The sequence below is a fragment of the Pseudomassariella vexata genome, assembly GCF_002105095.1.
Source record: "Pseudomassariella vexata strain CBS 129021 chromosome Unknown BCR38scaffold_1, whole genome shotgun sequence".
NCBI classification, from domain to species: Eukaryota; Fungi; Ascomycota; class Sordariomycetes; order Amphisphaeriales; family Pseudomassariaceae; genus Pseudomassariella; species Pseudomassariella vexata.
In genome coordinates, this window is record NW_024467956.1 from 2,938,165 (window position 1) to 2,965,922 (window position 27,758).

Sequence of the window (27,758 nt, forward strand, 5' to 3'; positions counted from 1 at the left end):
TTCCCCTGTCCCTGCTGATTCCATAATGCAACTCTGGGCTTGGATTTCCAGACAGAGCTTAAGCCTCGACGTCGTCCTCAGCTGGGTGGCCTCCCTTGCCTTTTCCTTTCCCCTTGCCCTTGCCCTTACCTTTGCCTGGAACACGGCCGGGTATTAGCAAGTTGTGCTGGCCACAGACATCGGGGCCAAAGTGGGGACGATTAGGCTTCGATTGGGTCGTGTTGGAGAGCACGAACTACCAGCCGAGAGAAATTGATCCGAGAACAGGCCAACATGGGAATGATGGAATTAAAATTCACCTTTTCCTTTGACCTTGCCCGTGGGAGGTGGGGGAGGTCCCTTTGGATCAGCTTCTGGCTCCTCGTCTCGGGCCTCAACAACTACGTCTGGGTTGACAGTTAGTATTGATTTTCCCCCAATAACAAGTCGCGGTTGTTGCAAATACTCGTAGGCCTTGCCTTGAGAGCAAGTGCTATCCAGCTAAGCCACAGTTGAAGAGTCCTTGCTCTCGAGGCTTACCGTCGATGTCATGATAACGATGGAATGTGTATACTGACCTGGCAAAGGCGGGTGGCTTTTCCCCTTACCCTTGCCTTTACCCTGAATTCGAAATATTATATCAGCAATAAGATCTTTGGCAAAATATCCGTATCGTATCTCTTACCTTGCCCTTCCCCTTCCCCTTTCCTTTGCCTTTGCCCTTGCCTTCTTCGACAAGCTCGTCGGAAGCCTCTACGGCATCTTCAACATCCCGGGCATAAGCCAGGACATTGACGTCCTGTACACGGCAAGTTATGTTACCTAATATTCTCATCAACACCTGTTACAGTGCGCATACGTACGTATTCAGCGGCACGGGCCTCCAACGGGGCTACCTGAGCGCCAGCGTCCTCTCGGAGAACGAGGGCCAAGGCCTTGGGGGACAGCAGAAGAGCGGCGAGGAAGGCTTTGAAGATCATTTTTGAGAACTCCGAGGTTCTTAATATGTGTGTTATCTGGTAGAAAATGATAAAATAATGAGATATAGAGAGTTAGAATTATCTTAGCATTGGAAGGGAGGGGATCAAGCAACCCTTTATACCTGTTCAAGGGAGCATGAGAGTACATACCAACTCCCGTCCCGTTCCTTCAACGGGTACTCCTCACGGAAGCCACAACCTATCGACCCTTGAACAAATGATACTCGAGACAGATTTCCAGAATGGCAGCTTTTGGAATATCAGATCTCTATGAGGAGTTGATTTCCGCCGGAATGTGGGCAGCCCCGGGAAACAAGTGAGGCGCCATGACAGGCCCTGAATAAAGATACCCAGATATTCAGGTAGGCGCAAGCCGTGTATCTCGACACATCTAACTTGGTCCTTACGGGCGCTCGCTCCGCATCATGCTTTTGACGGGATTGTTTCATAGGTTCCCCTGGTGAACTCCAAGGCTGAGAACCGTATTTTGCCAAGCGACACCAAGTTCTCCATCCGATGAGCAAGAACATGAACTTGGCATCGCGCAGGTCTGCTGAGGAGGGACGAGGAACACATAATTTATTCCGATATTGCCAACAGGTACTAAATGGTCACGATATTGTGTACGACCCGCCGAAGCTTACGCGTCACCGCACGCTACAACTTTACCACCTGCGGTGCAGTTTACAGTTTGATGTTGACGAGGCTGGTAATCGTGGCTCCAACATGACGGTACGTCCAATGCGTGTCATAAGTTGCAGCAGTCCATTCGTAAGTGGAACTGACAGCTCTAGCCCTTTGAACTTCGTATGCTTAGCACTTTCAAGTTGGCATGACTGCCCACGTACAGACTCATATTTGTGGCTCCCATCTGCGAATATTTCTTATAGCTTGTCACTATGTATCAAACTCACGTTCAGGTACTCAGATGATTTCAATACTACTGCGATGACGTGTTTTTCGGTACATCGACAATGGATATGTTAACGCGAGTTTGCCCAATATAGCCGAGGAACCATTTTATCCCCCGGTCAAGACGGCGTCAAAGATCCCAGCTGAGGAAACAGTCACCACCATGCATGTCTAAATGAGGCTCAATCTGGATAATGTCTTGGCATTTGCACCGCTGTTACCCTGCCACTAAATTACTGTGCCCAGAGCTGTCCCCTGTCGAAGTTGGATAATCCTAGCACTTACTTATACCAGACTCGTTTGTCACCAACCTCGACGCTTATGTCTTCATCCTATGTCTAGCAATACGTTTATTTGACATTTGCAAAGATGAACTTCTCAACTAGTTAGACGAAGGGAATACAACAGCTTTGACAGAAATATGCGACCTGGATATACGGCACTAAAAATAGAGAGGATGTTGATATGTACGAGAATAAGTATGCACCCGTTATGATGACGCTGTATCAATGCGCGTACAAGCAATGCTGAAATTATAGGGTGGATGGGGGCGTTTCCTCATGTCGTCTGATCCGGAATGTGAGAGAAAAAACGAACCCTGGATGTCGAGCGGCATCATTGTCGGCGTAGATCCTTATAGCCATATTGAGTACGCGCCATCTCCATTGTAGCTCTATTATCGGGTGGCCCTATGAGATTGCGTGATGTGATGATCTCTAACTCTTGTGGATTTATCAGCGACCGCCATGAGTAAGTCGGGACAGGACTTGATGTCGCCTAGCCTTGAAGATTCTAGTCTGCCCCTTCTCCCGCCATAGAGGTGTTCATCTAATCGGAGCCCAGTTATGTAGGTGACAGCAGCTCCCATGGGCAGTTCAGAAGATGTAGCCCGAGCCTGCAAGGTCGCTTAGGAGAATAAAACGCATGGCTCCTGCTTGCTGGCCATTCCTATGGATCTATCACCAGGACGGCTGATGCCAGTCATGTCCGAGAGATGTAGGCCTGAAGAGATATGAAGGTTGAGGTCAATATCTACTTGGGACCACATCACCTCTCGTCTTCCTCTCGTCTTGATGTCCAAATTGCCCTCTAATCCTTTCTCTTGAGTGGTCAAAAAGTCGGGGATGCTTCCGTTCCCTTGCGTAAACTTGATGTTAGGGGTTCACGGGGATGTTCTCATGACTGCATAGCCATCAGAGAATAGGGGGTCCTCGTAGAAACGCCGCTGAAAAGAAAGCGGGTATTGGCACACACAGCTCATAATGATTGCCTCCCCGCCCTAGCCGATGTTCTTAGCGTTCAGAATGAGCCCGTTGTTGCTGTCAAGCCAAAAGATTGTCCCAACCCTCTCCCCCGATCCCACGATCACGTCATCAGAAAGCTATTCACGCTCTGCAGCGTAGCCCTACTAGGATTCGCCTCAGGATATTCCGTCATTATACGACCCAGCTTAGCCTTGATGACATTTTTATTCACCCCGTCATTGCCCCCACCAGCCTTCAAATTTCTCCCCTCGTCGTCGAAGCACTGACATAGCAACGCCAGCGTAACCCCAATAGAGAAGTCTTTCCCAGTTTCGCAGAGGATCAAGACTTTTCCTTCCTCGGTCGCAGCATTTGGAGGGTTATGCTGAGTAGACGAGAAAAAGTTGTGCACAAAATCGCAGATCTGTGGAAGAGCAGAGCGGAGGTTTCGGCTCGCGAGTTTATGTTTACCGAGACCAACCTCCATGCGCGAGGTCGTCTTGACCCAGGTATTTGGGTCCGTGACTCGAGGTAGGATAGAGATGGTGCAAGTGCGCGTCGTGGGTGATTCTGCTGAAAGCGTGCCCACGAACACGGATGGGGTCAGTTGCCTTGTAGCAGAGACACAAGAAACAATCGAGTGCCTCTCAACCAGCGCCAAAACGACGTCACGAAGATCAGCTTCAGGGGTAGAAAGCAGTTCCTTTTCATGCTCCCAGAAAACAGGCGGCGTGAGACCAAGCGCCCAATTCTCCGTATCATCCCCAGCACCTTGGATATAACCCCCCTCACTCATCTCGCCCCCCACAACCCGGCGCGAGCAAGTGCAACATATGACCGGATGGAAATCTTCGAATACCTCATTAGTCGGCACGAGCTGCGAGTCTTGCGTAACCCACATGGGCCTCAGCGGCCTTTTCACTTGTCCCCGCAATCCTTCCAGGTCAATATCAAGCCGTTTCAGTGACTCCACAAACCCCTCAATCCTCGCCTCCACCTGCGCATGCTCACTCTCCGAAACAACATTCGGCGGCGTGTACAACCGATGCCGTTCCGTCGCGTTAGGAAACAGCGCCCTGTTCAGTACACAACACCAAACCGGAACCGTCTTGCTCAGGGCATCAGGCATGCGCTTCCCGCGCCTCGTCGAATCGACGATAATACATCCATCGTTTTCTCCAATAATACTCAACAAATGCACGTTAAGCCGCCGCGTGCTGAATTTCCACTGGCCGGTGTGGCCGTCCGTAGATTTAAAGTAGGCGGATCCTCGCTTGTTTTGGGGCGCGATGTACCAGCTGCCGCAGCGCTCGTTGGCGATGAGTGGGCGGTCGTTGAAGGCGCTGGTCACTTCCGAGACAAAGTAGGCGTCTTCTTGGATGGAGTGCAGGCGGTTGGTGATGGATAGATTGGACCGTTTCAGGTCCGTGAGGATGCGCGAGAAATTGTGGTTCGCTTGTGGTGAGAAAACGAGGTCTGCTACTGCTAGAGCCGTCTTTGCCTCCTCTTGAATTGCTGCTGTGCACTCCATGACTGAAAATGTGTCTACGAGGGTGCGGTTGGAGTGCGAAAGTCCGCATCCAGATTCGACAGATGCTTATTATCATCAACTGCCCCACTATAAAATCGTCCTCTCAGCACGCATTCAACTGTCAATTTACGACTACGATCGTCCCAGTTTTAAAACCAGCACGACTACCCAGTGTTGCTTCTGTGTGGAAATCTTCCACAGTGTCTAAGTTCGACAGATCAGTTCAGGGAATGGGCTAGATGTATCGCGCATCAAGCAAGAGCTACAGCCGAAGCAATGTGGGTTTTCCTCCAGCTCGACAGCTTCTCTTGGGTATCTATCATCTACAAACACCGTGCTGCACAAAGCAACGGTTAACATGAATCCAACGCCAGCAATGCGTCCATATGACCATAACCCAACGAACGTATGCAGAAGCCCAACCCCCAACCCCCAACCCCCAAAGCCTTCGTTAACAGAGCCCCATGACATCCGAAATCGTTACGTTCGTCACGAGCAAACCTGCATTACATCCGAGACACCGCCATCGAGAGCACGGCGGGGGCTAACACTCCCACTAGTTGGCTTCATGCTTCTCGAGATCCTCGTCCCCGATTTCCATCATGTCGATATGGCTATTATTCAGCGTCTGACTCCCCTGCCTAGGCCGGGTGATGAATGGTGGTGGACCGCCCGACCGCTCCTGCATTTCCGGAACTTTTGATCCAGAATCATCACGTTTCGGAGTCTGCGGACCATCGCGCCTAAGAATTGGGGACTCGCTATGAGTTCGAAAGTTCGCCAGGGACTCGACAACGCCACCGAGCTTATTAGTCTGCGGTGCCGGGTCGGCGAATTCCTGGTGGAAGGTGCTAGGTGTGCTATCGTCGGGAAACGGATCGGGTTCATCTGAGAAGATCATATCCATCATATCTCGTGAGGATCTACTCCCCAGTGTGGCCACAGACGATCCAGCGCAACTATGCTTCCGTTTAGTAGGCAATGTTCTGATGGGATCGGTGGGCACGGATTGAATGGCTTCCAGCGTCAACGGAACTGCTTCAGAAGTCTGCTCTTGTGCTTGTGCTATTTCCTGCTGGAACGAGCGGTTATCCGCGCGGACGAACATCTTGTGCAATCAGTCATATTGTCTTTTCCCACTCCTCAAATGGAGAGACTCACCTTCAAAGCATCAGACAAGGGGATTGGCTCCGCATCCATTGCCGTCTCTGATGCGTAGACGAGGATTGGGAAGTTCGACTCGGTGCCCGCGGCCAGGAGCACGGTATCTACGTCCGTCTTGTCGACCTTGACTGGGTCTGCATGATTCTCAACATATTCAAGTCTCCACCATTGATCGCAGGATCCCGATCGTTCTTCGACATCTCTACAGGTGGCTTCTACCTTGTCCCTGGTGCAGATGTATGCGATTTCAGGCGTGGTAGCCACGCCTCGGAGCGCATATCTGTGAGTCGGATTCCACCAGTTGGGATTATATTTCTCAGGCTGTGACGGCAGGATATAATTCTCCTTAAATTCGGCATCGGCTTCGTCTTCTCGGCAGGTCAAACGTCTCTTGAGGACTTCCAGAGCTAATTTGCAGTGCTCTTTTCTCTCTTGAGCTTTGGCTTGTTCTTCCTCCAACTCGAGGAGGTTCTCTGCAGACGTTTCGATCATGTGCTTTAATGTCGCTTGTCTCTTTTGCTCTTCTTCGTTGAGCTCGTATGGACCCGACCAAGTGTGGATGAGACGTAGGTCTTCCATGCTGAGCGTTGTGCCTTGGCTGATGCGCTCCTCGTAATACCGCCATTGGGCTTTCTTTTGTTGTCGGTCGATCAAGTATGCACTCGTCTCGATAATCTTCTTGCAGCACTCACGCGCATCATGAGGCTGTTCCAACCATTCGTATTCAGCGCAACCTTGCTCTCCTTTACACGTCATTTGCTGTTTCTCCCACTGCTCAAGCCCCTGCAGCCCGTCTCTCTTGATCCAGTTGATCTGGGATTGCAACTCCAAGGCCTGAACCTTCCGAGACTCCAAATAGCGATCTACATAAAACACAGCAGGAATATCGCACGGCTTCTTGAGGCCCTCGGGCCCACCAAATCGAATGGTGAATATTTCAGCCGGGTTCGTGAAGAAGGCGTTTCTAGCACCTTCGGGGAACGAGTGGCCCGGCGACAAAGCGTCATCCCATAAAAGATGATCGATAACATCATAGAGCGTGGTGATCCAGTCGTACTGTTCAGGATTTAATGCAGCGTCGAGGAATGCAAACTTGGTTTGTTGGTCCTCGTCGTCGTCCTCCCCTGATATTATCTTTTCGACTTTGCCATCAGTGAGCAATCGGTTCATCAACTGTTCAAAGGTTGGGTTGTTTTGGCTCTCATTCTTCAAAGCCTCGAAAAACTTGTCTTCGACTTCGTGATCAGCCCCCCAGTAGTTGGTACCAATTTCCTCAGTCTCAGCTAGGCAATCTACAGAGCCATAGCTTCGCTCTGTGCCGTCCAGGAAAGCTATGAGGCGGTGAAGCTCCTCACTAAAGTCAGGATGAGCCTCACCACCCCAGACCACCTCGCCTCTAGCCATGGCAGCCAGCTGCTCCTGCTTCAGGATGGGCTGGCCCTTCCACCAATCTGTATTATGCCCGTAGCTGCGTGCCGAATATCCACAGGAAAGGAGAATATTTCTAGCTAGGGGTATGGCATGGAATATTGCCACAACCGCCCCAAGACGGTGTTTTTTGCTTGTCCGCAAAAAGGCCGGTTCCCCGACTCCACGCTTCCTAGCGGAAGGAGGCACTTCCGTATTTGTGGCCTCAGCCTGGGCTTTGGTCGGCACCATGGCCCACTGGTCCTTCTCATAATCATTCCGGTTGGCAGGGCCAAAGTACTTGACATTGGCACCATTATCAACAACGCCCGTTTCCTGCGGCGGAATGCCGGATTCGGCAGCTGATTCGGCCAGGGCTCGTGCAAGATCGGCATCTTCCTGAGCAGCATTGGCGGGAACTCCTGTATAGAGAGGCGTCAGCTTTGTTGACGGAAGCATGCAGAAGATGTACCTGCTGCCTGAAATGCAGTCAAGTCTACGAGCCTACCCAGTGGTGATCGGTTGTTGGCTCTCGAAGGAGGGCGCGTGGGCGCTCCGCTGCTGGTATTCAAGTGACTAGTCTGTCCGACAAGGTCGTCGGGGCCATGGATATTGAATGATATCGCCGGATTTGCGGGTTCTCCCTGGCGGCCCGCACCGAACGCAGATTCATCCCAACGGTATTTGTTCTTGGAGTCGGTAGGGTCGTCTAGATACTCGCCGATCGCGCGTTCGGGGTCGTTATTATTGGCCTGGAGACGTTTAATAGCATCGTTTCTATCCAGACCAATGAACTCGCAGATCTGAGATATAGCCTCATCCGGCGGAATGCTTGTCGTGGTCATCTTGAGCGGTGGGCGGCTGGAAACTTGGTAGGCGAAGCTCCTCGATGTGGTCTAGGTTAGATTGCATGGGAGCAAGTTTGAGGCGACGACCACTACCGCGCACCAGGTTGTTTCGCCCGACAGGCTCCCCAACTGCGTCTAGCGAGTCTCGTGACCTCTCAAACAACGATTTCTAAGAACTGTACCAGATTGGCTGTGATGGTGGTTGTGATTATGATGACGTTTATGGACCCTTAACGCTGGGCGGCTTGGTGGGGGGGTTTAAAAGAGTAAGGGTTGTTGTCGCCGTAGAACAATGATGGCCGAAATGGAAATTTTCTCCTAAAAATAAACTAATACTACGAACAGCGATAAATGATGCTTGGTCGATAATGTCTGCAAAGAAGCAAGGCCTTGATGCTGACGCCGCTTGGCCTGATTACTTTTAAGTATTTTGGAAGTCGGGGTTGAAAGCTCCAAGTCTTGGTCTCCACGACAGGGAAGCTTCTGCCACACAGCCTCTGCTCAAGTGTGGCTAGAAATGGCACACTCAGGTAGGATCATCAAGCTAGTCTCTGATCTACTATGCAGGAATATCGAGCTATGCCGATTTTTTTTTTAAAAAAAATGTTTCTTTTAAATTTTATTGGCAATGTTCTTGTTGCAGCATTTTTATGTCACCTTCGTAGTGACTAACTGACATCCGGAGTTTTATGTATTAGGAATCTGGTATCCCGCACCCACTTCTTTACATACATGGAATTTGTGTCCTTTTTGGAGGCATGCAAAATCGATCCTCTCGTATTTCTAATGTGTAAAGGATTCGACCCTTATGAAGACTTTCGTTTCTCGAGAGTATCAATTGCTACTAATACTGCTCGATCAATCGTACTTACGAGCCCCAAAATCTATACAGCATATTCACGCTTTGGCAGGTGCGCAGGCCTCCATATCTTACCTAATCCTCCGTATTGTGCCACGCGTATTACCCGACAATATGTGACACTTAAAGCATTATGAATAGAGTACTTATAGAATAATTTTCTTTGTCGTATAGGAGCTTAAACTACTGAAAGCTACCTCGACTCAGGCATAGAGGGGTAAAAGGCACCAAGCACGAACTAGTGTATTTAGGGATCTCCCGGGGACCGATTGGGCAGTTGTTCTCACCTTCGTAGGACCAATTCAGCCCTCAGTACTCGGAATCCGACGTGCTAAAGTTGGGGTTGAAACATACAGGCACTTCCTTCCATAATTCACAGCAGATTATTAATATTATTCTAGTCATATACCTAATTCTAAGTACATTTATGACCTGTAATTTTAAATGGGGGATCTGCGCATACTTGGGTTGTTAAGTATATCTGTACTGTTTCCTTGACGTACACATGAACTACTTTAATCGTAGCCCTGGTATATCTGTGGAATGCGTTACGAAGTTCATAGTTACCTCATATCCAGACTGCCCACCAATCCCAATGGCGAAGATTCTGGTCGCCCTCGCAGTGTGAGCAGCTTCCTCAACCAGCTGTTTGTGACATGGCTTGATCCTTTACACTGTAACTTAATGCAACCATTATTGACTGTGCAAGGGCATTGTAGTCATTGTCTCCGCTTCTCCTATTTGGCACACACCATCTGAAATAGCAGCTTATATGGTATTGCTGCATAATCATGCCAACGTTATTCGCAATCCAGACATCAATTCCCGTCGTCCAGTGGGATGTGCATCAGACCATAACGTCCTCAGATACTTGTAGTGTTGGTAAGTAATGTTGATTACGTGAGTGATATCCCTATAAACATTGTATAACTGCTAGTCCTGCATACCGAACCGGCCACCTCCGCCCTTCCAGTGCGATATGTGTATCCGAGATCATCCTCCTTGGTGAAGCATGCCGGGGCATATGTGTCCGAGATCGAATGCATCCTCAGCGAAGCTTAGGAAATAGCCCAGTCCCAAAGCAAAATGTCCAAATGATAAGGACATGTCAAGATTCTCCAACCACCAGGTGGAAGAAACAAAATCCGTAAACGCCGGTCGTCCGACGCTATGCAAGTTTATAGGTACTGATATTAGAAAATGGCCGCCCAAGTTCGCGTTGCGAGTGGGCTGTGACGTCATGATGAGTGACGATAGTCGTCCTCTAAGCTGGGGACTCTTCGTCTTCGCTAGCCCCGTCTTCATCTTCGCCGTCCTCATCGAAGTCGGCCATATCTTCATCATCACCAGTATCGCTGCCTCCGAAGTCGAGTTCTTCGTCGCTCTCATCCCAGAAGGCAGCATCATCATCCACAACCTTAGGCGGCGGGGCATCAACGAGAGTTGTGGGCATGATGAAGCCCTCGGGGACATCCTTCTTGGACTTCTCTACAATCTCTGCCGCACGCTTGTTGTATGCAAATCGATCATCCCGAAACATGACGCCTGCGTCTACGTTTGCGGGCGAGTTGATCTCTGGATCGTCCAGGAGAAGCAGGACGGATCGAAGGACGGATTCGACGCCTTGCAGTGGTGTCCAACGCTCGCTTGCCTGTTCGCCCGACATGATGTCCTCGCCCGGTGTGTGCAGAATTGATATGCAGAGCTTGCCGTCGGGATAAATGTTGGGGTGGTATATGGGGATCAGAAAACGGAAGGTGGGGGGCTCGTAGGGGTATTCGTCGGTGAAAGTCATCTCCGCCTGTACTGTGTGTAAGCGCCCTGTTTGAGAAATCACCGACATGTCACTTGGCACTCACCTTGAAATAACCGCCATTGAAGGCACTCTCGGGGTTGACCACGATGAGACCAACCCGCCACCGTAGAATGTTGTCGTTAACAACCTGGTAATGCCTTTCGTCAGTTCAAGTCCGATGCCGGATGGATATCGACGAGACCAACTTACGTCAATGTTTACCCACTTCTCCTTGTCGAGTTCCTTCATTTCTGACATGAGGCGTGTCTTCGCACCCTTGCCATTGTGTTGCCGCGAAGAAGACATGTTGAGGTAAGGTTTGTGTTGGAGGACGCTGGGTCGACAGGGGGTGGATAGAGAAGCCGTCGAGTCTTAAACGGGTTTCTGGTACTCGCGCGACAGACTGTCGAGTCCAGTGTCCGATCGAACCGAAAATATGCGTTGGTTGAGTGGGGCGAGGGTGTAAAAAATGAGTGTTGGCGTGGTGGAAGTGCCAGTCTTCTTTGTGAACTTGGAGATAGAATTGTCAGATCGAAGCAAGAGGAGAGGTCGGCACTCATGGTCAGAAGAGCAGCGGCCTTAGGTGAGTTGGCGCCTGTGTCAGGTTGGAAGTTGCAAGGGTATGACAGAATAAACAGTGCACCAGCGATGGAATAATATGGGATAGTGCGATACTCTAGTATACTAAGTCAAAATATAGGGCTAACGGAGGCTGCGCTTCCATGTTTCCAGTCCTGAATCAATGATCACCACCTGGGCAGGACCTATCCTTCATCCCTCCTGCCCAATCTGACTTAGCACCGTACCACATTGAGACTTCAATCCCTATGCAACCCATTAGAGGTGCCCCCCCTTTAAGACATTTCTCCTCCATAGTTATAATTTTCCAAAAAGAATACAAGCCTTACGGCTATTGGAAACATTTACAGTTTTGAGGCCGGAAATTTATTCAAATATTATTTGAATTAAACAGTGTTAATCGTAAAAACAATGTTAATACTGTGTTAAGAGCCTAGCCCGTAGTATATAGAGCAGTAAGAGATAATATTCTATTCTCTATAAAGTAAATAACTCTGATATTACAAGTATACTATAATTTTATAGTTACTAAGCTACTAAGAAAGCTTTACATTAACTTAATGAATATATTTCTACTAACATAATAGTTAAATTAGTTGAAATTACTTCAATCTACCGGTATAAGAATTATATTAGTTTAATTAATTAGTATTGTATAATTCCTCAGCTATTTATTTGATTATAGTTCTGAAGAGATTGAGCCCTCTCTTCATAACTCTGTGTAAACTTCGTATTGATTACTATGCATGCTCTATGTGTTGTGCTACGTTAGTTAGTAGAGTAAAAGTACTTTATAGAGCTTTTTAATACTAACCTGCGTAGCATAACGCGTAAAGTAGGAGCGGTTAACACGATGTTAGACAATATTAGTAAGCTTTGCTAAGTCCCTAAAGTTTACTACGCCACTAAGCTATTGGGGCTCAAGTCCGGCCTTCGCTCTTAATAGCTTTAGTGTGACAGGCTGTGCCTGATCGCAGTGAGCCCTTCACATTTAGATAGGAATACATAATTTTATAAACTCACGATCTTTAACTATTAGAGCGTGTAATAGATACCTAGTAGTATTTAGCCTTCTTTCGTATCTGATATTACAGTCACTAATTATAAAATATAATACTAAAGTTAAAGTATTATATTAACATAATAAAATAGCGCGCTTACTTATAGAGTACTAATACAGCCCTTAATGCCCGGGATTCGACGTTTCCTTATAATATAGAGTTCATTTCTCGTATTTAAAGTCTATTAGCGTAAGAATCGGATTAGGATACTAATAATTATAAATACAACAAGTATGCGGCTTAGCTAGCAAATTATCAAATATATTCGTAAAAGTCATAATATTTACTAAAGAGAAGAACAGTGTGTCTTCCTGTATTCAAAGCTTAGCTAATCTCTAAGACCTAGACTTCTATTAATGCCATAGCTACTGTGGATACATATTCTCGACGCCCTCAAATGCCTATTACTCTGTTCCAACGAAGACGAGGAAAAGTTGCTGTTCTCTGCGTAGTTCTCCAATATTGTGGCAATTTCGGAATCGGCCGTAAATGATCTTTCCACTACGAGTCATTTTATTAAGGAACGATGGCATTGGGTCGCTTGACAGGCTGGATATCGGCATCGACCTCGAAGTCGGCGCTAAGGATCCATGTCTGATGTCTGATCAGATACTATGGCAGTGGGAGCATTCGACGGTTTTGATGTGGGTAAAGCACCACGGACTCGGAATATCACGGCCGCAAATGCCTCAAGCAATTGCAGGTCATTCATGCACACATGTAATGCATTGAGGACAGCAACCTCCCAAGCGCTGCAGAGGTCGATGTGATGGGGTTTTCGTTGGTTATCAAGGACTACAAAGTGATTGTGTAACGGAGAAAGAAAGCCAACGTCAGATCTCAATGGAACGTGTGAAAAGTAAAGTACGAAGTACGGCCTTTGCCGCCATGTAGTTGTTGGTTGATTGCGATGGGGTGGATCTATCAGCTTTTGTGGGGCCAAAGCGTCCTTTGGTACCGCAAGTGCCTTTCTATGGTCGCCGTCCAAGCGCGGGCCGTTCTTTCCCTCATTCAACAATCATCAACCACCTCGACGACCTCATTCCCGACGCCCGCGACGTCGTTTGCGACATCGAAAATATCGCAGCCGCCACTGGATTCTCATCTACACGTAGTGTGTGTTCGATACATCGCCGCGGCCAATTCATTTTGTGCATGCTGGTGGTCTGTCGGGCAAGTTCGACCACGACAGCCGGTCGGCGGTTTTTCGTGCGACCTCTTGCCATAGCAGACGTCTAAACCATCTTCGCGGACACACCGACATCGAGCGTCTTGTCGAAACCCGAAGGAGCCGTTAATTCACCTTGCGGGTTTTCGCGAAAATCGCTTTTTGGCGACCATTTCCGTTCCCGATCGGCTGCAGTGTTAAATTTTTAGGCGTCGCTCGTTCTCCCGTCAACCTCCCATCACAACCATTTGACCTCAGCAACACCGTCCATTTGCGATCGTTTAACCCTTCTCCCTGCCTCCCGCGCTACGGCATTTCTATGGCAGCCATGTCCTTCAATCCTCAAACACCTCAGAGCCCCTCGCAATTCTCTCCGAGCACTGCGGACGCTCTATCAAGCATGAATACCTCCATGACATCTGTCACGACTTCCCTTCCCACGCCAGCTCATAGCATCAGCGGCTCAACGACACACGACACCATGATGACCGACGCCGACTCGCCGCACAAGCGCAAACGAATGCCCGATGACATGGGCGATCATGAGCAGAAGAAAGTCCACCTCGAGGATCCTCGGAGACTCGGTATTGAGAACCTACACCTTGATGTTGGCGAAAAGTACCTTCTCTGCAGAACTCGTAAGGCTCCCTCTGCTACTCTAGCGCAAGCTTGCCCTAGCATTCCCTGGTTTCCTCCCAGCTACATTGGCTACTGCTCCTAACTCCTGATGCCCTTGCGGTGACCGTTCCATGACAGAGTTTTGGTTGACACTTTGCTGCTCTTTAGCCTATTCAATGTCCCTGCCACGCACGTCAGGAGATCTATTTGAGATGTTCGGTTTGACTGGCATTGCGGCCGAGGTCGCGCGGACAAAACCGAATGGAGAGAAAAATGCGTTGCGCAAGACCTACAAGGGTCATATCAAGACACTTGGGGTGAACGGCCAATTCGAGGCTGTCAAGAAGGAACCAGATGATCCCAACGGCTTGATGTTTATGCTCCACCTACCTCAAGAGGACTGGTATAATACCGAGGTGCGAGGCAACGAGATCGAGCGAGGTTTCTCAGATCAGGTCCAATCGAGTTTGCTCAAAGCAACGTCGATGGCTAAAGGCCCCATACCGAAGAACGAGTGGGACAGCGCGGTTCTGGGCGATTTGGCTCCTTCCAATATATCAAAGAAGACAAATCAAGATGCCGCAAGCCGCACTCCAGGCACTCCCCTGGCGAACACGGGCGTACCCAAGTCTGGCAAGACGCAGCTGGCACACATTGATCGCGCACGACGCAACATCAAGAAGCGAAGCTACCAGGACAGCAGCTTCGAGGGCTATGGTGATGGCTTTGACGAGGACCAAGGTGCCGAGACTGGTTACTCTACAGGCGAGAATGATGACCGCTCGTCGAAGCAGAAGAGGAGAAAACAGGTGCATATGGACCATCCGTCCTCGAAGCTCTTCGCTGACCTCTCCCAGAATTCTGCAGGCGGATCATCGTTCACTGGGGGCATGCGCCAACAGGGGGGCTACGGGGGTGTAGGATCATGACATTGATACCCAATCGCGGGCAAGAATACGCATCTCGCACGAAGGTAATGACGTGGCAACAGTTCTTCGATGGAGAGGGGCTCGTGGGATTCCCATGAAACAGCGTTTTGGTCTTTTCAGTCTTTGCATTTACTCCGTGATTTTCAGCAAGGCGTTGGGGTTGTCGTTTTATAATGCACAAAAGCAGCAGCAATCTGCGCCAGAAGGCCTGGGGATCTTCCATCGGAATATGAAAGCCCGGGCACTCCTGGCATCGCTGTAGATATACCATGATACAGAAAATAAAAAGCATTTTATTTCACGAATTGGTGAGCATGGCAGGATCTCCCTTGTCCAGTGCTATGTACAGGAGTACGTGCCGATTGCTGCATGATTGCTCAGTGCCTAGTCCACCTAGATGCACAAAGTACCGCAAGTGAGTGCTCAAGTGAGTGCTTCACGTACGCACTTACTTCAGGAGATAGCCATGACGAAGAACCGTCGGGGAGCACGTGCTTGTCAGGTCTCCAGATCTACATGACTTACACGAGCTCCTAGGCCATTGATAGCCACATTCACGCAAGTTGTAGTCAACTGCTTACATCTAGACTTGAGGATGTAGGTGGTTTACCGACCGAGGCTCGTCGACTTATGCGTCTCAAGCGGGCCAAGTTAGCGCGATGCACTCTGGGTCTTGCGTCGCACACCCGCCCAAGTGGCCGCAGTTCTCCTTGCACACTTTTTGGACAATGGAACCTGGGAACGGCCCCGCCCGCCAACATGCTTAACCAAGATCATTGGCCTCTGTCCTTTAACAAACCAACCCACCTTCATTAGCTCCCCTCGACCTCTTCTCATCTCTCCTGTCGACGTCTGCCACTATGATCCTCATTCCGACCTAACAGTGATTCAGAGTCCCAACGTAAACTCAAGCATGTCCATGTGAGGCCAGCAGATGTTATTGCGGCGCACCATGACTGGCGTCGTTTATCTGGATCTGCCTTTTTAACCACCAGCACTACCTAAGAGTATCAACCCATAAACCTTTCCTTTTCGACTTCTCAAAATGTCCATCATGGATTCGAAGATGCCATCGCAGCCTTCTCCTTCCCTTGATGTGCCGCGGAGGATTGGGACGCGCTTCGGTACACCGGGGGCTGGATACAGCGATGTGTACGGACGGGACCCACGGTCCTCGTCCATGCAGTCCCTAACACCATCACTGCCAGAATACGAGGAGGTCGAGAGGCGCAAGCTGCTTCTTGTCTACATACATGGTTTCATGGGCAACGACACATCATTCCAGTCGTTCCCAGCCCACGTGCACAAGTACCTCAAGACAGCTCTGGCTGAGACCCATGCCATCCACTCCAAGGTCTACCCGAAATACAAAACTTACAAAGCCATTGAGGTGGCTCGTGACAACTTCAGCAGATGGCTGGAGCCGCACGAGTCTCCCACGACAGATGTCGTTCTTGTCGGCCACTCCATGGGGGGTCTTTTGTCTGCTGATGTTGTCTTGATGGCGAGTATATTGGCCCCTATGAAAATCATCAGGCTAACCGATCCGGCAGCCAACCCGAGATCGGTACGATCCAAGGCTCTTCCAACATAGGATCCTTGGCACGGTGAATCTGGATGCTCCTCTCCTTGGCCTGCATCCTGGAATCATAGTCTCGGGCATATCCAGTCTCTTCCGCCCCAAACCAGACAATGACAATGACAAAGATACGCGGCAGGCATTCAACACAGTTGGACAGTATAACAACGCCAGCCAAGGCTCTGGCATGACTTCCCCAAATCAGTCATCCGTATACTTACCCTCGATACAATCGGGTCCGTCGACTCCATCTGTGGCTCCATCAATTTCACCAGCACCAGCACCAGCACCAGCTCCAGGCATGTTTCCTGCAATGACTTATGACCCCAACTTCAACCCCAATTTCCCCAACGACGTTCGACTTGAGGAACGTGGGTGGTGGCAGAACATCGTCCACTTCGTGAAGAAGCACAACTCGGTAATTTTTGGACTTCATTACTTTCTTACAACATCCATAGGTATTTTTATTGCGGCCATGGGACCTACCCTTTGGCTCAGATGTAGCTCGTTACTAACACGAGCATACAACAGGAGGGACTGGTGGACGCTGCAACTCACCACATCATGTCCCATTTGGAGTTTGGAAGTGTCCTGATGGATCTCAACTGCCTCAAGATCCGGTATGAGAACCTGCGAAAGCTTGAGGATGTCGACGATATAAAACACTACGGCATGCCTCATGTGGCACCTCGGGTGCGCTTTATTCAGTACTATACTATTTGCCATGGGTATCCAAAGAAGCCGAAGACGCCCAAAACTGAACCCAAGGCAGAGATCTCGAGCTTGAGGGCGGGAAATGACACCAATACTGCACCGTCGACACCCCGCATATCTGTTGAAGACCACAGCTCCAATGCAGGACAAGGACAAGTACAACCTCTACGGACTATTCCTAAGGAGGATTCGGCCGCACTGAACGTGTCCGAAGATGAGCGATCAAGTATGGAACTGGAAATGCTCGATCCTGAGCCCATATCAGAAGAGTTTCACACGCCTGAAGGGAGCAGGCAAGGGTCGCCTCCGCCTAGTCATCAAGCCGGGGCCCCTCCACCGGTACCAGCGACTCAATCAGCAGACACTAAAGACGGGGACATAAATCAGCCTCGGTCTCAAGAGAACCACCCTTCAAAAGTCACAACAGCCAGTGCTGTAAAAAACGGCCTGGAACCTGCTGGTGTTGAGCCAAGTGTGTCGAATATGCCTGAATCTGGTAAGTTTGCCGTGGGCATGTCTGATGTTGACGCAATCCCGCGCGACATTGGTAGTATATGTCACAATTCCAACGCCAATATTTGTGCTAACCTGGGAACTAATCCCTCCACAGATACGGATGCCGTCGCCGTCGCCACTACTTCCACGGACGAAATGGCTGATGAGCTTGCGGCACTAACGCTTGATCTCCCGCCAATACCCGATATTCCGGAGAAGCCAGTGGCTCCAGATTTCAGTAAGTATACCGACAAGGACGCACGAAAGCAAGCCGAGAAGGAAGCGAAGCGCGTGCAAAAGAGTTACGATCAGGCAGTTAAAAATCGGGACAAGGCCATCAAAGAGCGCCAAAAGATCATAGAGAAGCGCAAGAAGAAACGAGCTCAAGAAGTCGACAAGCGCGAAAAGGAGGCCCAGAAGCAACGGAAGAAGGAAGAGCAAGCCGCCGCTACCGCTGCCGCCAAAGCAGCTGCTGAAGACCGGAATTTCCTTGCTGAAGATGCTGCGGCCACTTCCATGACTTCCACAGACACAATTGCAGCGTCTGCCGTCAGCCAACAACCTCCGCTGTCCCAGGCACCTTCTGGCCTGAACCAGGAGAGCTCGCGCGCATCGGTAGATTCAGGACTGCAGCCAAATTCCAGTGAGCGAACCCAGCAGCAACGGAGCAGCAAGCCGGAGAAAGCGCCCAAGCCACCCAAAGAACGCAAGTTCTGTAGCTTGCCGTCCAAGGTCAATGGGCAGATGGATCCCAAATGGGTCAAGATCTTCATGAAAGATGTGGATGAGGTGGGCGCGCACACTGGCTTGTTTTTCCCGGGCCCGCACTACGAGAAATTGGTGGGTGATGTTGGTGATATGATTGTAAGCTGGGTGCAGGAAGATGCTACGAAAAGAGCTATTTTGGCGTTGCAATGATGAGGGAGAACTGGTTTGCTGAAGGAGGTTATCATCGAACGCTGTCGTTGGTCATGACGAATTAAAGATAGGGCTCAGGTGATGAAAGAGAGATACCCATATTGCATACGCAGTAGCCAGTTTAAGATACTTGGGTTGTTACTGAAACGGTTAGTTTCGTTGGGTCAAGACTTAGGCATTGTTGTAGAGTACGTTTCATGGTCATGTCGCGAAAGTCCTTGGTTTCAGTTGGGGAGGCAAGCCCGATTGGCTGTCCAGGGTGAATGGTACTCACTGTAAAGCAGAGGAGATGGGACTGTAAACGGTTTTCACTCTGGAGGCAATGGAATGGTCCCAATGCAGATCTCTGAGCTGGTTCTCGGATCAAGTCTGAGGGACAATGGAAAGCGACGGTTTGGAGGCCGACTCGAGCAACCTTGAGGATACTTATAATTCAAATGCCCATACCCTAAACAAAATGGCAAGACACCGTTGGGCTCGTATGGTATTGAACACACTAAAAGACCAACACGATAAACTCATGGCACTTGAAATTAAAAAAATGTGTTGGCATTAGAGAATAGAATATTGCGAAACATGTCCAGTTGGAACTGTATCCATCACGAGCACCCATTCCGTCCGTCTCACAACAGCCAAAATCTTACGTATCATTGTCTCTGCAGACTTTACACGGGCCCAGCAAAACCAACCTCACACCTCAAACTATCCGTATAACATACCACGCCCAAATCATCACTCGCCTCCCCCACCCAAATCTTATACTGCCCCTCCGCACCCGGCGCAACCCAATTTTGCAATTCCACATCCCACACACTCAAATCCTTCCGCGTGATACTCAACTCAACCGCCTCGCTCTCCCCCGGCGCCAGGGACCCCGTCTTCTCGAAATCCCGTAGCTGGATAACGGGCGTGTCGTAAGGCATGCCCGAGGGGAACTGCACGTACGCCTGTGGCACAGCCTTGCCCGAGTGATTCGTCTCGCCTGTGTTGATCACGGTGACAGACACCGTGTACGCGACGTCCCAGAGGGCCGGGTTGCCACCGTTAGGGCCGCCGGCAGGGGGGCCGACTTTTTGTTTGGTGGAGTACCCGGCTGGGTAGGCATAGACAGCACCCGATTGGCCCTCAGCGTAGGCGGCGTTTGCGTCGGATTCGGAGAGCCATGAGTAGAGGTAGCGCCAGATCATGTTGAAGCCGGCGGGGGCGACGGCTTCGGAGGCCGAGGGGATGGTGGTGTTCATGGTGGCGATAGGGGAGGTGGATTTGACCGGGCGCGTGGGGGGGACGGTGCTCAGGGACGTGACCGGGGTGATGCTGATGGAAGAGAAGTTGAAGCTGGCGTAGCTGAGGCCGTGGCCGAAGGCGAAGCGCGCCCTGATTTTCTGCTTGTTCAGGGAGCGGTAGTCGATGTAGAGGCCCTCCGAGTACGTGTCTTGGGGCTGGCCGACGGCGAAGCCTACCAGGTTCGACACGCTGGACGGGTAGTCGGACTCGGCGACCGGGATGGAGTAGGGCAGGTGGCCGCTGGGCGAGACCTCACCGAAGAGGATCTCCGTCAGGGAGTCGCCGGCTTCTTGCCCGGGCAGATGAGCCACGAGGACGGCTTTGACCGAGGGCAAGTCGATCCAGGGCTCCATGATGATGGGGCCGACGGTGTGCACGACAACAATGACGTTGTTGTATTTGGCCGCAGCTTTTTGGACGAGCGCGTCGCCGCCGTGCCACGCTTTGAGGCCGTCCGTGTCGCGGTCGCCGTGGTTGTTCTCGACTGTGTACGAATTCTCGCCCGAGTCAGAGCTGATGAAGACGATGGCAACGTCGTCATCGCTTGGCATGGGAACCGTGGGGAACGAGTCGGTCGCGTAGTAAGTCACGGTACCGGCCTTGCGCTTGAGCGAGCTGATGGGGTCGTCCATATACGGGTAGTCCGCGCTTCCTGAACCCCAGCCCATACCGAGGGTGCCGCGGTTGCAACTCTTATCCGTGCACGAGTTGATGCCCTGGGGGTCGGCTTGCGCGTCGGTTCCAAAGACAGACAAGGACACCGTGGTAGTGATTGGAAGGAAGCTGCCGTTGTTCTTGAGGAGCGTTACGGCTTCTTGGGCCACCTGCTTGGCAACAACTTTGTGTTCTGCCTGGACGTTGACGTACTGGTTCACGACTCCAGAAGGCGAGAGCAGAGCTCCGGGGTACAGCGGCCCTTCGCGATCGCGCGTGTTGGACGAGAAATTCGGCTCCGGATAGTCCTGATCCTGGCCCATCTTGTACCATGTGGCCACAATACGGGTTGCCATGTCGTTGAGGCGGTCCATCGGGACGGAACCGTTGAGGGCTGATCGGGTCAATTCATACATCCAATAACTGTTTCCAAATAGGGGAATCTGCGTGTCGCCGGGCATGTCCATATCCAGTCCGGATAGCGCCGAGTCAACACCGGATAAGTGGGCAAGCCAGTCGGTCATGACGAGACCCTGGAAACCTAGCTCGTCCTTGAGGAGTCCGTTGATGTTGTACGAGTTCTGCGAGTCCGCCGATCCGTTCACTGCGTTGTAGCTGATCATAGCAGCACCAGTTCCCGCGTGAACTCCCTCGGCGAACGGCCAGAGGTATAGCTCGTGCATGGTGCGGTCATCTGTATTTTGGGTTACTACGTCGGGTATATGACGGTTAAAGAATACATCACTCACCAATATTAGAGCTGTAGGCTGGCTGGAACGGGTTATACATGCGCCACATTTCCTGTTCGTTTCCGATCAGATGCTTGAGCACGGCGATGACACCCTGTTCCTGGACACCCTTGATTGTTTGAGCTCCGGCGACACCTTGAAGCACGGGGTCGGAGCCGAATGCCTCCCAGTTTCGTCCACCTCGAGGTTTCCGCCCCAAGGGGCCAACGGATGGACCGAGATACATGTTGGCACCCTTTCCCTTGAACTCTTCTCCAAGTGCCACGCCTCTCTCGTACATCAGAGACTTGGAGAAGGTTGCGCCGGTAGTGATGCCGGCGGGGAAGGCCGTCACGTTGTCGGTGCTGCGGACACCAAGGGGACCGTCTTGGAGACATAGTTGTGGGAATCCAACTCGGAGAGCGCTTCCGGTATTTCCAACGCAGGGTCTGGAATTTGTCAATATTCAGTTCATCCTCAGTGTATATGAGTGACAGTGACATACCCTAATCACCTTGTTAGTCATCATGCTCAGTTTCATCAGCAGAAAGGGGGCATTGCCAAAACTCACCCATAAAAAACCCAGAGCCGGCAGTAATGTTTGTCTTCTCGGCCAGAGTCATCTGCGATACCAACTCCACGGCCTTGGCGTAGCTGCCTTCCCAGTCATCGGCCCAACCTCCGTGCGGCGTTGGGTAGTACGGGGCGGCGACATAGCCGGCGGGCACGCCATCGCGGGCCTCCAAGGCGGCACCGGAGGAAGGGGATATTAATAATGACGATAAAGCCAAAAACCAGAGACTGCGGGATCCCGAGGGAACCTCAGGGTCAAAAATTATTACCATGATGTTTTATGTTTTCTACGAGTAGAGGCGAGTCACACCCATATGAAACAAGACTTAGAGGAGCTGTAGGTATATTGTATAGCCCGTTTGTTCAGGTTGCCTCGGAAAGAATAGGCGTTGAAGTTGGACTTACACGGAACACGCTGGCCTTGGAGCGTTTGGGGCAACCGTAGAAGCAAGGAGACACCACTCGGGTAGGGACCGCGGAGTTTATAGACACAATAAGCTCGAGTGGTACAGGCGGGCTACGGCAGGAGAGCAGCCAGCACCCGCATTCCGTATTCCGCATTCCAAGGAGTTGCCTAAACGTAGGAGTTTGAAACTATCCACAATGGGCGGACACGAGACATTTGGGAGGGTATATGATAAAGATGCAATATGTGACTCGCTTGGGCTTGATTGGCATCAGATAATAATCGGCGGAACGTAACCTTACCTGACTTCAACGCTTCAGGTCGAGATAATATTTTTGGAAGTCTATGCATCGCGTGCCTATCATCCGAGCCAGACGAGAATGGAAGGCCAAAGGTACAAGACTGGCCCAGATGAGGAAAAGGCCATGCAGTTCTGCATGTGGAAGCGGAGGACGAATCGGAGGATGGGTATTTTGAGCTCTTTGCGACAGCTTGCAGAGTTGGATCACTTGCTGGCCTGGTGTAGGCGGCCGGTGTTACTATTATCGATGCCCTGTGATAACTCACGACCTTCGGCGCTGGGGCCGTTGGGGGCCTTGAATGGGCTACCGATCATGGTGGATACATTCATCTCCGTCATATTCGGTCGTTTGGTTGATCGCGACTCAGATTCCGGCTGGGAATGATACGCGATTGGAAGGTGTGAGTTCAACAGACCTGTTGTGGTGTTGTTGTTCTGGTGACCTTTCCGCTGCTTGGCTGGCCGGAGGAGGGGTTACAGTCGGAATCGATGATAACAAGATATTGATACAGGTGTGTGTGTGTGTGTGTTTTCATGAAAAGTTGGCAGCTACTCCGTATTGTATGCAGCTCTTTGCTAGCTGCGAAGCGTGAATGTTGATCATTGTGGCAGGCAGCTACTAGAGGTGAGGCAGGAACGATCCGGATTGGAACCACATGCGATTACCCGATAACATGAGGGCCTCGAGACCCTCTGTGCTAACCTTGAAATTACAAAAAGAACAAAACTTTTGCCTCACACATTTTTCCCGAAGCTGAAATGTCGCTCACCAAGATGACAACATATTCTGAAATTCAAGCTCAGATAAATATGTTTGTGAGACACACAAGCGTGTCTTGCAGAAGTTTATTATGTGAAGTGCGTTCCCCCAGATCCGCCGATCAAAATACGGCATTGGAAGCCGAGAACGGGAAAGTACCCTTGCTGCCTTTCACCATGCGCAAGGATGGTCCTGGCTTCGTGACTGCTTGTTTGCGCTAGCCTCAGAGCGGGAAGTCTGTCGTGGAGTTGCTGCGTTCCCGAGTCTTCGATCGCCCAAAACAGTTGCATCTCATCTCACGTTTTGCCTTCTACAGGATAGATCTACTCAGTCGAACACTGAAGTCGGGGGCGAGTACTATTTCAGCTTTCAGTTTGCAGTTTGATTTGACATTGTCGGCCTTCGGCTCCGGGGTGGGTGGACTAGACTGGATTGGAGGGATTTAAGGTGGCTGAACTCCTCCCATCTTGACCTCGGTTTCTGTGCGCCAATCTTGAACTTCGTGCTGCTGATGAAGACGTGCAGATGCCGAGTTACCTGACGGGTGCATTGACAAACTGCCCGTGAAGTATGGCAGCGCTCTATTATTATCCAGGAGCTGTATTCGCGAGTTCTGGGTCGGGGCAACTTTCCGTCTTGCAAAGCAACTTGGGCACAGCCTCAGGCCAAGTTCGAGACTTCTCGCGACCTCAGACGATGCAAGTGTTATCTGTTCAAGCGGCTACTCCTTCCTTCCCGATTTCAATCCACACATCTTAAGAATAAGCCCCAAGCATATGAAGGCTCATCAAAGATATGAGGGAAGCTCCGACCAGCGGGCAGTCTGTATATTCTGCTGTATTATATACAGGGAAGATACAGTCATGCCTGTCGTCGCCATCAAAGGCTCGGCCGATGATTCGTGAACCAGCCGCCCGATGATACCGCAGTATTCGAAGAATCTTCTGCCTCCTTTCCGCACCGAATATTGCAATCATGTCCGACCAACTCTAAAGTCTCCCAGCCTCTATTTGGCGATGCCATTCGTTCACATTATGCAACCATCTACGGGGGTAGATAATGGATCACACAAGGTGGTTGCAGAGGCAGTTCATGGCATAACGGGGCCACCCACCTTTCTGGCCACCTAACATGCCAACTACAACAACCTTCGGCACAACAGATTATCGTCGGTATTGGCTATTATTATACAATGCCTCGATATTCAGAAAATTCGATTCAAGCCGCTCTCAATGATATCAATTAAGGGATATCCCAGCGCCAGGCTTCCCTCCGATGGGGCGTTCCACACTCTACCCTCCAATTACGACTCGGCGATGGCCTCAGCCATTCTGACGCGTCAATCGCGTCGATGAAGCTATCTAGGGATCAGGAAGACGCGCTGATTGGATGGATCCTCGAAATGGATCGCGAGGGTTGTAGCCCGTCGGCGCTATTCATCGCTAAGATGGCGTTGATTCTGTTACCTCAGGATCGTCGATCAGCGAGCCCCGGTCGCCATTGGGTTCATCGCTTTATTCAACGCCATCCAGAGGTCGGAAGTATCCAATCTCGACGCCTCGACCGTCAGCGATTTGATGGCCCATCGACACAGAATATCGACGATTTCTTCGAGACGTACGAAGCCTTGATGTCAGCTCACGACTACTTTCCACACAACGTCTGGAATATGGACGAAACAGGCATCGCGATTGGCGAAGGGATCGAGGGTATAGTGTACGGATCGTCAGAGAAACATACAACATTCGTTCGGAGTGACGAAAGCCGCGAATAGGTCACTATATTACATGCTATATCAGCGATGGGTAACTCGTTGACCCCAGCAGTAATATATACTGGCAAGAGCCTCCAAGCCCAATGGTTTAACGATTGCGACGATATACCTGATTGGCAATATACTTATTTGTCTAACGGTTGGATCAGTACTGATATCGCCGTTCGATGGCTTCGTGATATCTTTATATCTCGTACACAACTAGTTGATCCCGACGAGCAGCGGCTCTTGATATTAGATGGTCATATCGCTCACGACAACGTCGAGTTTATGTGGTTAGCCTATTGTAACAAGATCTCGTTACTATTTTTGCCAGCACACTGTTCTCACGGGCTCCAACCTCTCGACGTCGCCGTGTTTGCTCCATTAAAGCGGTACTATCGCTCGTTAGCGACCTCTCTCTCGATCGAGTACTGTTCTATTCCATTTAAAAAGTCGACGTTCCTCTCGCTATACATCGAGGCATATACGAAGTCGTTCACGATCAGTAATATACAATCAGGCTTCTCTGCAACTGGAATATACCCTGGTTGTACCTGAATAGCTATAATAGTACGTTGAATACACTGTTTCGAATACCTTCAATTGGATTGCAATATGTGGCCAGAGAGGTGGGTGGCCGGAAAGGTGGGGTTGTACGTTACATAATAGGTTCACATTTACCATACTCGCTATAGGAATCTCCGAGCACCGTATTTCCTTATTCCCAACTATTTCATTACGAAAGTGGCATGCGTCATCACGCAGCGTCAATTTTGTCACAATACTCGAGCTATAGTGCTTGGGTGACTACAATGTACTACGCGCCCATATCCCTGTTTTTGGACAGCACACCGCGATCCAGGCCTCCCAATCCAGGTGTTGTGATCTACAACGTCAGGGTCTCTTTCCAGGAACGCGTGCTCGTTCCCCGCGCTGCAGTCGACAGCCCTGTCGAGTAAGTATTGAGAGCCAATTTCCACTGCGGTGAAATTCTTCATGCTCCACGATGCGGATTTCCTCCGTGTCGGTGCCCGCCGGTTGGATGTACCGAACCTGCTGGATTCTCCCTGGTTTCCCAGTACGGGGTATATAATTGGGTCAACACCGCCATTGCAATGTCAGATGATCGTTGTGTCTGTTGCTTCCCCGTCAAGCACTCTGCAACATAAGCCTGGTTTACTTCCTTGAATAGGCCACTATTCTTGGCTGATACATCTTTGTCGCTCTGTGTGGAGATCTACATTCCTCCGTCGCCAACAGCCGCAACGGACAAAATGAAGCCATTTACTTGGACTTGCATAACTAGCTTTGCCCTATTGGCAGTCGCAAACCCAATACCTGACAGTCTTCGACTGTACTTGAACAATCGAGGTATGCCTAGGTAATAATTGCCGTGATCATAGAGTCCGCTAACACCAAAAAGCTGCTGCAGTCACCGAATCCGAGGTTCAGACATTGGACTACTACGCCCAATATGCCGCCGCAGCCTACTGCAATAGCGATGCCGCAGTTGGCTCGGTTGTGACATGTGGAAACAGCACCTGTGACGATGTGACAGCGTCGGGCGCAACAATTTTTGCTACATTAACGTGTGTATCATGGATAGTCTACACGTTGATGCTAGCTAACGTCCAAACAGTAGTGCCGAATTCACCGATGCCCAGGGTTTTGTTGCCGTAGACCCCGTTAAGGAAGTCATCGTATTATCCCTGAGAGGTTCGGCGTCTGTCCGTAATTGGATCACCGAGTAAGACCACAACTTCTTTTTCAGACTTTGTACCACCCACTAATACACATCGCAGTTTCATCTTCACACAAAAAGCCTGCGACCTCGTCTCCGGCTGCCTAGTCCATACCGGCTTCTCAGTTGCCTACGCCGAAATTAAAGAAACACTCGCCGCGGCCATAGCAGCCGCCACGGCCGCCAACCCATCCTACGGCATTGTCTTCACCGGCCACTCCCTCGGCGCCGCGGTGAGCACCCTGGCCGCGGCCTACCTCCGCGACGCTGGCTACGCCATCGACATCTACGCCTACGGCAGCCCGCGCGTCGGCAATCTCGCCTTCGTGGAATACGTGACGGTCCAGGCGGGCGCGGAAAACCGAATCACGCATTATGACGACCCCGTGCCCCGGCTGCCGCCCATCGTGCTGAACTACCGGCACACCAGCTCGGAGTTATGGCTGTCGACGGGGCAGGCGACCACGGACGACTACTCCGCGGCGGATATCAAGGTTTGCGAGGGCTATGCGAATGTTGCATGTAATGGGGGCACGCTTGGGTTCGATACGGATGCGCACGGTCATTATTTGGTACCCATCACTGCTTGTGGACCCTCGGGCACGGTTTGGAAGAGGGAGACAGATGAGGAGATGGAAGCGAAGGTAAATGAGTATGTGGCGAAGGATAAGGCTTATGTTAAGACTTTGCCAAATGTGTGGAGTTGAGAGGGCCTAGAGGGTTATTGGAGAGGGGGTTGGGTATAAGCAAACGAGCGAATGGTGTTCTAAGCAAT

General features: G+C 50.6%; 8 protein-coding genes across 8 annotated transcripts; 3 read left to right on the plus strand and 5 right to left on the minus strand.

Moving 5' to 3' along the window:
* Positions 1-58: 58 nt before the first annotated feature.
* On the minus strand, positions 59-959 carry BCR38DRAFT_404767 (uncharacterized protein; the record flags this gene model as incomplete). The annotated part of the gene is made up of 5 exons (XM_040857878.1): positions 59-235; positions 313-480; positions 520-600; positions 665-778; positions 843-959. The coding sequence occupies 5 exons, from the start codon at positions 957-959 to the stop codon at positions 59-61; spliced, it is 657 nt and encodes a 218-aa protein (XP_040721306.1).
* A 2,277-nt stretch (positions 960-3,236) lies between these two features.
* BCR38DRAFT_329275 (tRNA A64-2'-O-ribosylphosphate transferase) lies at positions 3,237-4,646 on the minus strand (the record flags this gene model as incomplete). The annotated part of the gene is made up of 1 exon (XM_040854866.1): positions 3,237-4,646. The coding sequence occupies one exon, from the start codon at positions 4,644-4,646 to the stop codon at positions 3,237-3,239; it is 1,410 nt and encodes a 469-aa protein (XP_040721307.1).
* A 105-nt stretch (positions 4,647-4,751) lies between these two features.
* BCR38DRAFT_493220 (uncharacterized protein) lies at positions 4,752-8,062 on the minus strand (the record flags this gene model as incomplete). Its single annotated transcript, XM_040864703.1, has 3 exons — positions 4,752-5,754; positions 5,808-7,696; positions 7,726-8,062. 3 exons carry the CDS (start codon positions 8,060-8,062, stop codon positions 5,203-5,205), a joined length of 2,778 nt encoding a protein of 925 aa, XP_040721308.1. The 3' UTR covers positions 4,752-5,202.
* A 1,645-nt stretch (positions 8,063-9,707) lies between these two features.
* BCR38DRAFT_382560 (ubiquitin-conjugating enzyme/RWD-like protein) lies at positions 9,708-11,291 on the minus strand. The gene is made up of 3 exons (XM_040857430.1): positions 10,930-11,291; positions 10,784-10,867; positions 9,708-10,725 (listed from the first exon to the last, which is right to left on the minus strand). Exons 1-3 carry the CDS (start codon positions 11,023-11,025, stop codon positions 10,189-10,191), a joined length of 717 nt encoding a protein of 238 aa, XP_040721309.1. The 5' UTR covers positions 11,026-11,291; the 3' UTR covers positions 9,708-10,188.
* A 2,065-nt stretch (positions 11,292-13,356) lies between these two features.
* Positions 13,357-15,376, plus strand: BCR38DRAFT_417817 (Rox3 mediator complex subunit-domain-containing protein). Its single transcript, XM_040859178.1, has 3 exons — positions 13,357-14,165; positions 14,314-14,954; positions 15,003-15,376. Exons 1-3 carry the CDS (start codon positions 13,847-13,849, stop codon positions 15,072-15,074), a joined length of 1,032 nt encoding a protein of 343 aa, XP_040721310.1. The 5' UTR covers positions 13,357-13,846; the 3' UTR covers positions 15,075-15,376.
* Positions 15,377-16,119: 743 nt separating this feature from the next.
* On the plus strand, positions 16,120-18,780 carry BCR38DRAFT_404772 (uncharacterized protein; the record flags this gene model as incomplete). The annotated part of the gene is made up of 4 exons (XM_040857879.1): positions 16,120-16,530; positions 16,628-17,071; positions 17,185-17,863; positions 17,978-18,780. The coding sequence occupies 4 exons, from the start codon at positions 16,120-16,122 to the stop codon at positions 18,778-18,780; spliced, it is 2,337 nt and encodes a 778-aa protein (XP_040721311.1).
* Positions 18,781-19,315: 535 nt separating this feature from the next.
* On the minus strand, positions 19,316-22,291 carry BCR38DRAFT_382569 (glycosyl hydrolase family 3 N terminal domain-containing protein; the record flags this gene model as incomplete). The annotated part of the gene is made up of 3 exons (XM_040857431.1): positions 19,316-21,412; positions 21,468-21,895; positions 22,014-22,291. The coding sequence occupies 3 exons, from the start codon at positions 22,289-22,291 to the stop codon at positions 19,446-19,448; spliced, it is 2,673 nt and encodes an 890-aa protein (XP_040721312.1). The 3' UTR covers positions 19,316-19,445.
* A 4,068-nt stretch (positions 22,292-26,359) lies between these two features.
* BCR38DRAFT_18658 (putative triacylglycerol lipase precursor) lies at positions 26,360-27,720 on the plus strand. Its single transcript, XM_040853974.1, has 4 exons — positions 26,360-26,613; positions 26,666-26,831; positions 26,882-26,989; positions 27,045-27,720. Exons 1-4 carry the CDS (start codon positions 26,517-26,519, stop codon positions 27,688-27,690), a joined length of 1,017 nt encoding a protein of 338 aa, XP_040721313.1. The 5' UTR covers positions 26,360-26,516; the 3' UTR covers positions 27,691-27,720.
* The last annotated feature ends 38 nt before the right edge of the window (positions 27,721-27,758 follow it).